Genomic DNA, 12,461 nt, shown 5'->3' on the forward strand with positions numbered 1-12,461 from the left:
CTTTCTAAAACATGGATAGTGGGGTAGAGGATCATGGTTAACACTATAAGGAGCCAAAGGATAACCCATCTCTTCTCTACTGGCTGCTAATGTAAATATCATAGTATACCGTCTTGCTGTCTTAAACCATTTTGCCTTACGCCTCCAACTGATCACAAAAAAGAGTAGGGGGAAGATGTGAACACTAGGATACACGAAGGAGACTGCACCACTGAATCTCACAAGTATTCTACCACAGAAGTTCACACCATAATTACAGGGAACCCTGTAATTATGAAGGGTTATGGGTCAGGTCCCCAGTAGGGGGCACATGAGAGGCAACTGATCAATGTATCTCTTGCACATCAATGTTTCTCTCTCTTTCTCCCTCCCTTTCCTTGTCTCTAAAGGTAAATAAATAAAATATTTTTTTAAAAACCCATATAAACATAGTAAGAAAAAAAGCTGAAGGACAACTCATGTACATCAAAGTAGAAGTTTACAATTCTGCTTATTTCCAAACAACATAATCATACTAAGTAAAATATATGCCTTTCCTCTAACTTCCCAATTTAAGGAATAACAGAAGATGAGGTAGGAAGAGATTACAGGGTCCTGAGATACAATATATAACTAGCATCCTAACCAACAAAAATAGGTTTATTACTGAACCACACTCAAATGATAATACAGTGGAACTGAGTGAGAGGTTCCCCAAATTCTCCACAATCCATGGTTGGGGGCTGGGAGATGGGAGCAGTGGCAATTAAGATACTTTCTGTATCTATGGCAAGCTGATGGTTAGCAAATGGCTGTGTTACTGCTCCAGGGCAAAAGGTGTTTATGTGACTTCCATAATGTATGGTGACTTGTGACACAGTCAGGGGGTTTGTACAATGCCAGTGCAAGAGGCAGGGAGGCAATTCCTCCTGTGTCATTGAGTTACTCTTGCCCTGACTAAAAGTGGCAGCCAAAAGAATGTAAACTATATGAGATACTTGCAAATGTAGCTCACTGTGGGAGGAGCCACATAAGAGGTCATGCAGGAAACTCTGGGTCAGGATTTAAACTAAGGGTGAGCAGAGAGAGAGAGGCTGGTCCACCAGGAGGGCTAACAGAGTATGTAGCAGCGGTGCTGGCTCTGTAGCAAAAAGGGCAGCCATGTGAGGGAGATTGAGTCATGCTGCTCATAGTGAGATAGGAGCCATGTGGGTGGAGTGAGTGTAGAGGAGGAGTCATGATGATGTGGTAGCTAAGCAGTTTGTAGTCTGGATTCAGCCATTCAGCCTTGTGTAGTAAGGAAGAGAACGGCATGCTGCCGCTCTGATCATGCCCCCTCTAGCTAACTCAGAAGGCATCAAGGACTCTGCCTTGCAAGACACTGACTCTTGGGATTTGGGACATACAGAAAGGCTACTTACTCCCTTGGTGCTTGTGCCCTTCCTGAACTTCACAATGATCCAGTGCAACATGGCACATGCTTTCCTGGACTATTACTTGGAAGATGAGGACAAGATAACCCAGACCCTGAAGGAAAGAGCAGCCGTAAGAGGATGGTGATTATGAAACCCATGAGTGTATTTGCCAGAGGGACTGGAACTGTTTGTACAACTGGCTTAGGATAAAGATATGGGGAACTACTGGGCTTAGCTTTGACTTTTAGCCTTTTGGGGAGCAAGGGAAGTGCTGGATCTTGGGGAAGAATAGGACTCCGAGCTTAAGTGCTTCAGCCCCCAAGGCTGGAATTTTATAGATAAAAAAACTGTTTCTCTCAACACTGATTGTTGGATCAGGCACCGAGGCACCATGTGGATGGGCCTCTATTTGCTCCATTACAGAACCTCAGTTGTTTTCTCCAACAATTTGGTTCTCCACCCAAGTTGTTCATGGAAAAAATGTCTCAGTTGTTGAACAAAACTTTGGTTCTCAGCTCTTGACCTGAAAACCCTTTTATGCTGACACATATCTCTCAGTTGACAAACAAAGGAGAGAATGCATGAGTATGAGTCAGTTTACTGCTAAACCTCATGTTGTTAACATCTCAGGAAATTGTCAAATGAATATTTTTGTTTTTCTTTGTTTTTGTTGCTGCTTATTAAAGACACACAGTAAGTCACCATGGGTCCTAAGAAAGTTAGTGATAGCAGCAAAGTAAAAAGTGAAAAGGAAAATTGTGAGAACTATAGAACTTAAAAAATAATTGCAAAATATGTATGAGAGAGGTATTCATGTGTCTGATCTGGCTACAGAGTATGGCATGGAGAAATCAATTAACACAATTTTAAGACAAAGAGTCCATGAAGAGGACTGTTGCTAAGGGTATGAAAGTGCTCATGAAACAATCACATGGACAAAGCCAAAGGGTTGAGGGTGGGAGGTAGCAGGGGGAGTAGTGGAAGGCAAATGGACCACTATTCAAGTATAGACAACTATACTTGAATAACAATAAAAAATGAAAATTTTTTAAAAAGAAACAACAATCACAGATGATTGAAGAGGTAGAAAAACTGTTGTTGATTTGGATAAATGAAAAGCAGTTAGCTGGTGATAGCATTTTGGAGGTGAGGATATGTGAAAAACTGAAGATGCTGTATGCTCACCTCCTGAACGAGTACTGAGACACTCCTGGAACGAGTGCTAAAAGTGATTCATTTAAGTCTAGTAGGGTGTGGTTTGATATATTTAAGAAAAGTGGCATTCATAGTGTAATGAGGCATGGGGAGGCTTCCAGTTCTAACATAGTAGCTGCTGATAATTTTGTGACACGATTTCAAGAATACATAGAAACAGTGAAGAAATTAGAGAAGCATTCTGTGTGTTTGATAAAGATGGCAATGGCTATATTAGTGCAGCAGAGTTTCACTATGTGATGACTAACATTGGATAGAAGTTAACATTGAAAACCTTGTTGAAATGATCAGAGAAGCAGATATTGGTGGTGATGATCAAGTAAACTGAAGCATTTATACAAATGAAGAGTTTACAGCAAAGTGAAGACATTGTACAGAATAATTTCTTGTACAAAATTGTTTATTTGCCTTTTCATTGTTTATAACTTATCTGTAAAATGTTTTCCCCTACTGCCAAAAAATATCTATGTATAGTAATTAGGACTTCATTCTTCCATGTTTTCTTCCCTTAACTTACTGTCATTGTTCTGAAACCTTATTTTAAAAATTGATCGAATAACACATTGCATCTGGCTTGCTTTGGATATACCTGGCCCTTCTGAACATCTAAACTTACATGGAGTTAGTCAAATGAGAAAATACCTGGTAAGTCAATTGTGCCATTACCATCAGCATCAACTTCATTAATCATGTCCTATAACTCTGCTTCTGTGGGATTCTGCCCAAGAGATCTCAATACAGTTCTCAATTACTTTATGTTACCGTTCCATCTCATTCTTGTCAAATAGTGAAAAGGCTTCTTCGAATTCTGCGATCTGCTCTTCAGTCAACTGGTCAGCCACTCTGTAAGCACTACTGAGATGCAACTACCCAACCACTTAGCTCGTTTCCTCCACTTGAACTTGAGAAATTTGTAATAAAATAAATTTTGGGTTCAAATATAAGTGTCAAGGTATATAAGATATAATGCATGTATCTGACACTTAATAAAGTTTATAAATTTTGTAAAAAATAAAAAACATTTTGATAGCGCTATATTCTAAGATAGTAACATAGTACAATTTAGTCAATCATTTCTTTTGTGTAGTTATACCAGGCTTTGCTACTATAAATAACATTACAATAACATCATTGGATGCCTGGCCATATCTCTAATTATTTTCTCAGGATAACTCTCTGTTAGTAGAATTAGTATGTTAAAGAGCATGAATATTCTGTTAAGTTATTTTCTAGAAAGACTCCTAGGGGTTTTATTCTATGCAGCAGTTTATGAAATCCTGTCTCACCACATTTTTGCTAGTGATGGTTTATGTTTTATAAAAATGTGTCCCATCTATTTCTTAGAAAGATTGACTTAACAGGCACACTTCTTTTACTAAGGAAAAACTTTCACTTATGAATACATTTCTGATTCTGTAGCAGCTTGCACAAGAATGGATTTTGTGAAAATTGCTCAATTTGTTTGGAAAAAAAATGCCTTGATAATTCATTTGTGATGAATGTTGAGTTCAGAGGGGCTTGTTTGAATATCAGAAGATGATTGTTAAATTACTTTTTAAGGAGATGTGTTTTGTTGAGGATCAGGATGTTAAGTATACAGATTTGGAAGTAGAGGCTGGGACAGAATTAATGAGAAGAAAAAATGTAAATTCACAAAAAAAAATCCACCAGGAAGTTGTTAACTAAACTGAAGAAGTTCATTTCCCTGCCAAGCACAAGATAAAGTAGAACTGGAGTGCTAACACTAAAAGGTAAAATACATTGGGAGAAGTTAAATGAGGCCCCTAAAAATTTGTATCTCCGACTCAGGCATGGATTCCCTAAAGAACAACACATAAACCCAAGAGGGCAGCTGTATCAGTACCCAGTTCATCCTAACAATTTCAAGAATTAGTAGTTCAATGAATGTTCTCAATTACAAAGAAAAAAAATCAAGTTTTCTACCATAGTATTTGTAAGTGGAAAAAAATGGTTTTTTTTAAAGCAACAGCTATATTTCTCTATAAATAGGCATTTTTAAAAATGTGGGCTCTGACATATCTATAGAGTACACATTCTACACTACTGTATCATATGTCTACTGGAAAAACCTATAAACTTCCAAGTATCCATTAAAACCCTATGTTGAGAAAGTTATCAGTGCAAATAAAAAGAAGAGGCTTGCTGCTCTGATATTTACTTCATTAACTGACAACTTCATGACACTAGAATGTAAGCTTTTTTGAAAGCCAGGGTCCTTGTGTGTTTTGTTCACTGCTTTATCTCTGCATACAGTAGGCACTGGACAAATATTTATAAGTAAATCTCCAATCAATTTTTAAAAAATTATAAATCACTTTCCTGTTCTGCTACTGTATTCTTTGTCTTGAATCAAAAGGAAAGACAGAGAGGGAATGCTTAAGTGCTGAGTGGGTGAACTCATTAAAAACAAAATCAGTTTTATTTTTTCTTTTTCTGCCCCTTCCAAAGGGAATAATGCTTTCTTTTTAGAAAAGTTCATTTAAGGCTGAAGTATTCTTTAGTACTAGCTTTCCTTATAGTCAAAGAACATTTATGCTGAACCCTATCTTCTGGAAAGCCCTTTTCTCCCCAATAGTCTCACTGTTCATGGATGGGTAGATGCATCTAACCTGGGTTTTAGTGAAGACTAAACATGCCACCCCCTGTTACTGGGTTCAGACCAATTAGAGACTGGTGGTCTAAGATTCCAAGTGAGAACAGCTGTGGCATGTCTACAGTATGTGCTTACAAACCTTAACCATGACCCACAATAAAAAATATATGCCTGATACAAAAATCTCAGTAACAAACTAACACACATGCAATCAAAAGTTTCACAAAGTAGTCACTGCTATCATAAGCAATGATGCACTTTAGCCAAATGACCATGAAAGGGCAGCAAAACAGAAAACTTTTAGAGAACAAAAAATCTGGTCCACTCCAGACAAATACCACAGAAAAAAAGTGAGACCTCATCCCACCCCCACCAGTGAAGACCAAGTAGAAAGCCTAGACTTCCATCCCTGCCTAGCTGTAACAAGACACCCCACCCACTTCCCCTAAACCAGGAACAAAGAAGAAGTTGGAACATTCATCCCCTCTGAGCCAGTACCCTCCACACCACATCTGTGTAAGTGAATGCCACTTGTATTGCCTCATTAGTCAGTTATAAGATGCCTCTCACCCTCCTGAAGGGAATGGTACCAGAAGAGGACTTGCAGAAATTCAGGACTTTTCATTACCACTCAGCAGCACCAAGGAAACCCCTCTATATGTTGCCAGTGGAGGTCACATGGGAGCAGTAAAGAGGTATTACTCCACTTTCAGCCAGGGTGGAGGCCTAACAGAAAGACTGAATTTCCTCCTACACCTGGCAGTAACAAGGAGACCGGCCCCACAGTGTCAAAAGACATGGTGAAGAACCTGGACTTCCAACGCCACCTGGTGGTAATGAGGCAGTATCCTTCTTCACTGATGATGCCTGCTAAAACACAGATTGACATAAGATCTAGGCAAGGTTGTCAAATTCATTTCCACTGGGGGCCACATCAGCCTCATGGTTGCCTTCAAAGGGCCAAATGTAATTTTAGGACTGTATAGATGTAACCTCTCCTTAACAGTTAAGCGAGAGCTCAGCACAGCTGCCAGGTAAAAACAAAGTGCTAGGCCAGATAAAACAAGATTCGGCCCATGAGCCTTGTGTTTGCCACCTGTGATCTAGGGTATTATAATACAATGTCCAGGATTCAGTCAAAAAAACCACTAATTATATCAAGAACCAATAAGATCTCAAACTGAATGACTAAAAATAATAAAAAAGATGCCAACACCTAAATAAACAGATGTTTGAATTGTCTGAATAGCAATTTAAAAGAGCACTCATAAAAAATGTTTCATTGAACAATTATGAATGCACTTAAATGAAAAATGTAAAGTGTCATCCAAGAAACAGAAGATATAAATAAGAACCAAAGGAAAATTTAGAATTAAAAAGCATAATATATAACCAACACAAAAATCCCAGTGGATATGATAAATAGAAGAATGTAGAGGATGGAGGAAAGAAGCAATGAACTTAAATCCAGAAAAACAGAATTGCCCATTCTGAACAGAGAGAAAATAGGCTGGAAAAAATTAATAGACACTCAAGAATATGTGGGACTATAACAAAAGATCGAACATTTGTGTTATAAGAGTCCCAGGAAGACAGGAGAGAATGCAGATAAAAGGACATCTCAAGAAATAACTGCTGAAAATTTCCCAAATTTGGCAGAAAACACAATCCCATATATTCATGCAGCTAAATCAACCCTAAACAACATACACCCAAAGTAATTCACACCAAGACACATGATAAGTCATATTTCTAAAAATTAAGGAAAAAATCTTGAAAGTATCCAGAGAAAAAGAACACATTAACTACAATTAAAAACCAATTCAAATGACAGATCTCTCATCAGAAAATGTGGTGACCTGTAGGTATAAAGTCAATGAGGCTATACTAATATAAATGATAACAAATAAGTGGGAGATAAGAGACAAATCTCTTGTGCAGAATAATTCCCAGTGACTAGCAGGTGGAACTTAACTTTCCACCCTTTAAGTTTCAGTTGTACATAGTGACTTTTTTTCAGAATGCGGTATGAAAAAGGGGTTGGTGCTAACTTGACAGAGGAGTCACCTGACAAATACTACCTCATCTACGTGATCACAGTCAATGTCAACAGTGCTAAGTCACATGATGCAATCAAAATGGTGATTTACCTTTTTTGGGGGCCCACCCTGCCTGGTCTCAGGAAGCTGTAACTCCCCGTGACTTAGGCTGAGTGAGAGACTTCCGAACCAGGAGCCACTAAAGAGACAAAACTTATTTCCCTGGCATGAACGCTGCCTGTTCTGTGCCTGGCCTCCTATGCTTGATCAGCTAGCCAATGACGGGTAAGATTTCCCATGGGGAGAATCGCCTAAGACAGGCATGATCACGAGGAGGCCTCAGGGAAGAGACTCGGGGCTGTGGAAATGAAGGGGTGATTGACATCAACCCCTGCCCCCTCAGCTTTGTCAAAGCCTGAGTCTTTGTTCTTAGTTGTGAGAAATCCAAGTCTCCTGGCTGCCTTTGTCTCCTCTGCCCAACTCAGGCCTGCAAAAATAACAGGGGCGGTGCAGCCCAGACCAGAGTCAGCAGACCCCCGGGGTAATCAGGCTTGGGACATAGAATATGCTAGATCCTGTGAGATCTGCTTGCTGGAGGATGCTATTGAATTAGAATTTGAAGGTACAGGCAGGAAATGAGACTAGCCTTTTAGGTCCTATAGTGATAAAATCCCAAACTTTGCCCAGAATCCCAGTGGGAGTTCTGTCAGACCCTTTGAAAATTACCTATTCCTTTTAATCTTCCCTGCCAGACTGTTAATCCACAAATGGTGTCTGTATTCTTAATAAAAGCCTACTCAGGCCGGGGCTCAGGGTACTCTCCACTAGAGAGAGTGGCTGTTTCGTCCCTTTTTCCCCACAGGATTTGGTTGTCCCTGTGTATGTTTTTCTCGTGTTTCGATGAGCATCTGCAGCAGGGATGGATACTGCTGGCCAGTAACCTTCACAACCTCTGTGACATTCCATCTCAAAATCCATAACGCCAGTCTACTAATGAGAAAAACATCAACCAAATCCAAACTGATGAACATTCTACAAACACCTGACCCATACTTCTCAAAATTGTCAAGGTCATAAAAAAAAAAAGAAGAAACAAACAAACAAACAAACAAAAAACCCCAAAAGTTTGAGAAACTGTCACATCCAAGAAAAGCCTAAGAAGACCTAAAGACTAAAAGTCATGTTTTCCAGGAATAGGAAAAGCACCATGGGTAAAAACCAAGAAAATCTTCATTAAGTATAGACTTTAGTTAATGACAGCAAATTAGTATTGGTTCATTAACCATACCAGTTAATAAACTGCTTGCAGGATATATGGAAACCCTCTGTACTATCTTTGTAATTTTTCTGCAAATCCTGTCGATAAAAAGGTTCTATGGAAAATAACCTCACAGGACAATTTGTCATAACTTTCTAACTGGGTAGGTCATGGTGGTTAGTAAAAGGTTTAACGCAGCCTTAAGCAAGCCCTGTCCACTGTTTCTATATACATAGGTTAATACACCTTTGGAATGCCTCTTTTACAAAGTAACCACCCTCACAAGAACACATAGTTTTAATTAACTTGTAATCCAATCCGCCATGCTTCCACTCACCTTCATATAACCTTTCTCAAATTCTCTCTTTAATTCCAAATGCATAAGAGAAGCTGCAAACTTCTATTCTCTGAAGCATTTTTCTCAGTCTGTTGAGCTCTTCCTTCCAAGGCGAAGCCTCTGTTTGGCTCAAATAAATTTTTATGAAAATTCTCTAAGGGTTTCAATGTTCTTACATTGACAATCTACAACTGTTCTAAAAAATGAAGTTTATTTTAAAACATTTAAAACTTGAGAATTTATCAGGATAATAATTTATTTTAAAAACCAGAAGACCAAATGGTAGCAATAAAGGAATAAATGAACACATTTAAATAAAGGGACAAATGAATATTCAGAGATTTATTCCTGACTAAAATACAGATGTTCCAGTTATATTTAAAAATAGGGGATGAAGGGAGCACAAGATGGTGAAGGTAGATGGAAGAGGAACCCAGTTCTCCCTGTGCCCAGCTGGAACACCTAGCTGATCTTCTGAGGAATGAAGTGAACAGCCAACAGAATCCCAGCTTATATGTAATTTGGAGGTCAAAAATTATAGAGGACATTGAAAAACAGATGGTGAGGGGATTGTGCTGGCATGGTAAGGTCCCTGGGATCTGCGTAGGAATCTAGGCCACTGTGGCCCCAAGACTCTTACCTGCTGTAGGACAAGGTGAGGAGAGTTAGATTACTAGCTCCCTCTCCTGCCAGAGCAGAGAGGGCAGCTCAGTACCAGGAGGACTGGACACTGGAAGTCACCAGGGGGAATACAGACAAAGCAGGTGATACACAGAAGCAGTATACATCCGCTGGGCTGGGACTGTGGACACAAGCATCAGAGCAATTGAGGTGCTGGGAGACACCTGGAGAAGGAATGAGTTGGGTCGTGTTGGGCCATGATTCAGTCTCTGGACTGGTTGGAAAGTTGGGCTGTGTGAAAAGCCATGCGCTTGCTAAGAACAGTGGGCAGCTGCTTTGTAAGGAACTCTCAGGCAGCAGCTGGCTTGCCCTGAGGGTAATTTGAGCTGTACCCGCCAAGAGACTGAGTGGCTAAGTAGAACTGAATGTCCTAGCTTGTCTCGCACTGCGCGCCCAGAGACTGAGTGGCTGATTTGAGCCTTGTGGCTCACAGAGGACCTGGGCTAAAGGCTGAGCAGCTGTGAATATTGTGGCCCAGACCTGATACCCATCTTCTCAAAACCATAGGAAGGGAGAAAAGCAAAGGTAGGCCCCCTCTTCCTGTGGCATCCAGGAAGACCAGCAGAACTCATTAAACAGGTTTAAAGTCAGCAGGAGGCTTTTTTTTTTTTTTAGTATATTTACCACTTTTATTTTATTAGTATTTTATTTCTCTTTCTTGTTTAGTTTTCCTCATTTTATTTCTCTGTTCAATTGCATTGCTTGACTGGTTTTCCTGATTCTCTCCTTATTATATGTTATTTTCTTTCCTTCACTTCACTTGTGTTCCAATAACACACTATTCTTGATCGTGTACTTTTTATTCTGGGTATCCAAATCATATATTTCTTGTCATATTATTGTTGTTCCAGTACTGTTGTAAATAACTGTTGTTCCATACAATTATACATACTACACAACAACCTTCCCTTATCTTAGCCCACTTCACTTTATTCCTGAGCATCATTACTGTTGCAGTAAATTCTATTCTCTCTCACACTATGCCTACTTTCAAACCTTTACTTTCACTATATCTCATCATTTAACCTTGCACAAGTGCTCTGTTTTCTGGATTAAGCTCAAATCCTCCTCCCCTCTAAAAAGAATATTATCTCTCTCCCCTTTTATAAAAAGTGGATAGTTGGGTGAAATGTCACAGTTATTATAGTTATCCAAAGAATCTCCTATCTCTTCAAACTTGCCTATACTTTAAATCCCATAAAATACTCTCCTGCTGTCTTAATTCATTTTCCCTACCCTCTTCCACTGATCATATACAAGGGAGCTGTGAACATTAGTATACCAGATGGAGGAGAGAAACCACCAACAAAGGAACCACCAGCAAAAGGTAAAAACCCCCAAACAGCAAGAAAGCCCACACAAACAGAAGAAAGGACAAACCTAGAGCATCCAGACAAAGAGATCAAAGAGACCACACCACTGAACCCCAAAGAATTCCTACCTAGAAGTTCACCCTCCAAAGACAGCTAGCAAAGCAAAACATCAGGAAGCAAGAAACAAACAAAAAGAGTCACCTAAAATGGGGAGGAAAAAAAGAACATGCAATCAAAAGGAATGAAAGACGCCCCACTAAAAGAGCTAAATGAAATGGAGGTAAGCAAACTATCAGATATAGAATTCAAAATAATGGTTATAAAGATGCTCAAGGAATTCACAGACAACTACAAGGAACTGAGCAAGAACTACATCAGCATGAAAAAGGAAACAAACTATAAACAAAAACCAGGAGGAAATGAACAATCAAATCTCAGAAATACAAAACACACCAGAAGGAATTACAATCAGGCTGGATGATACAGAGGATCGAATCAGTGAGTTGGAGGAGAAGGGAGAAAAAAACACCCAGAAAGAGCAAGAAAAGGAAAAGAGACTCAGAAAGAATGAACAGGTGGTAAGGGAGTTGCAAGACAACATGGAATGTAATAATATATATATATAATAGAGATACCAGAAGGAGAAGAGAAAGACATAAAAAACCTGTTTGATAAAGTAATGATGGAAAACTTCCCTAATTTGTGAGAGAAAAAATCACATAAATCCAGGAAACACAGAGAGTCCAAGTCAAGAGGAACCCAAAGAAGCCCACTTCAAGACACATCATCATCATTAAAATGGCAAAATTCCAAGACAAAGAGAAAATCTTAAAGGCAGCAATGGAAAAACAGGAAGTAACACACAAAGGAGCCCCAATAAGGCTAGCAATGGACTTTTCAGTAGATAGAAACACTCCAAGCCAGAAGAGAATAGCAAGAAATGTTCCAAGTAATGAAAAACAAAAGCCTGCAACCAAGACTACTCTATCCAGAAAGGCTCTCAATTAAAATGGAAGCTGAAATAAGGAGTTTCTCAGACAAAAGAAGTCTAAAAGAACACACCTCCACCAAAGGAGCTCTGCAATGAGATGCTAAAGGGACTGCTTTAAGAAAAGGAAGAAAAACAGTGGTAGACAAGAACACAGGTATGAGAAAATGCCAATGAATCAGTACCTACCAATAATAACTTAAACATAAATGGATTAAATGCTGCAATCAAAAGACATAGAATAGCTGAATGGACAAGACAGCATGACCCACACATATGCTGCCTACAAGAGACCCACCTTAGGACAAAAGACCTACACAGACTGAAAGTGAAGGGTTGGAAACAAATTTTCCAAGAAAATGGACAGGAAAAAAAAAACTGGGGTAGCAATACTCATATTGGAAAAAACAGACTTTAACAAAAGGAGCCATAAAAAGAGACCCAGAAGGTCACATCAAAATACTCAAGGGAAGAATCCATCAAAAAGACCTAAACATTTTAAATATATATGCACCCAACATAGGATCGCCCACATACACAAAGAAAATCTTGGAGGACTTCAAGAAAGATATTGACAGCAACTCAATTATTGTAGGGGATTTTGACACCCCACTGTCAAAAC

At 39.1% G+C, this 12,461-nt stretch overlaps 1 protein-coding gene across 1 annotated transcript in view; it reads left to right on the top strand.

Annotated features, from left to right (window-relative positions):
• Positions 1-1,308: 1,308 nt before the first annotated feature.
• Positions 1,309-12,461, top strand: part of CAB39L (calcium binding protein 39 like) — an 82,824-nt gene continuing 71,671 nt past the window's right edge. The window contains 2 exon segments of the mRNA XM_028526326.2: positions 1,309-1,535; positions 3,398-3,454. Of these exon segments, the coding sequence (XP_028382127.1) occupies positions 1,309-1,535; positions 3,398-3,454 (284 nt within the window).

This window comes from Phyllostomus discolor, chromosome 11 (assembly GCF_004126475.2).
Source record: "Phyllostomus discolor isolate MPI-MPIP mPhyDis1 chromosome 11, mPhyDis1.pri.v3, whole genome shotgun sequence".
NCBI classification, from domain to species: domain Eukaryota; kingdom Metazoa; phylum Chordata; class Mammalia; order Chiroptera; family Phyllostomidae; genus Phyllostomus; species Phyllostomus discolor.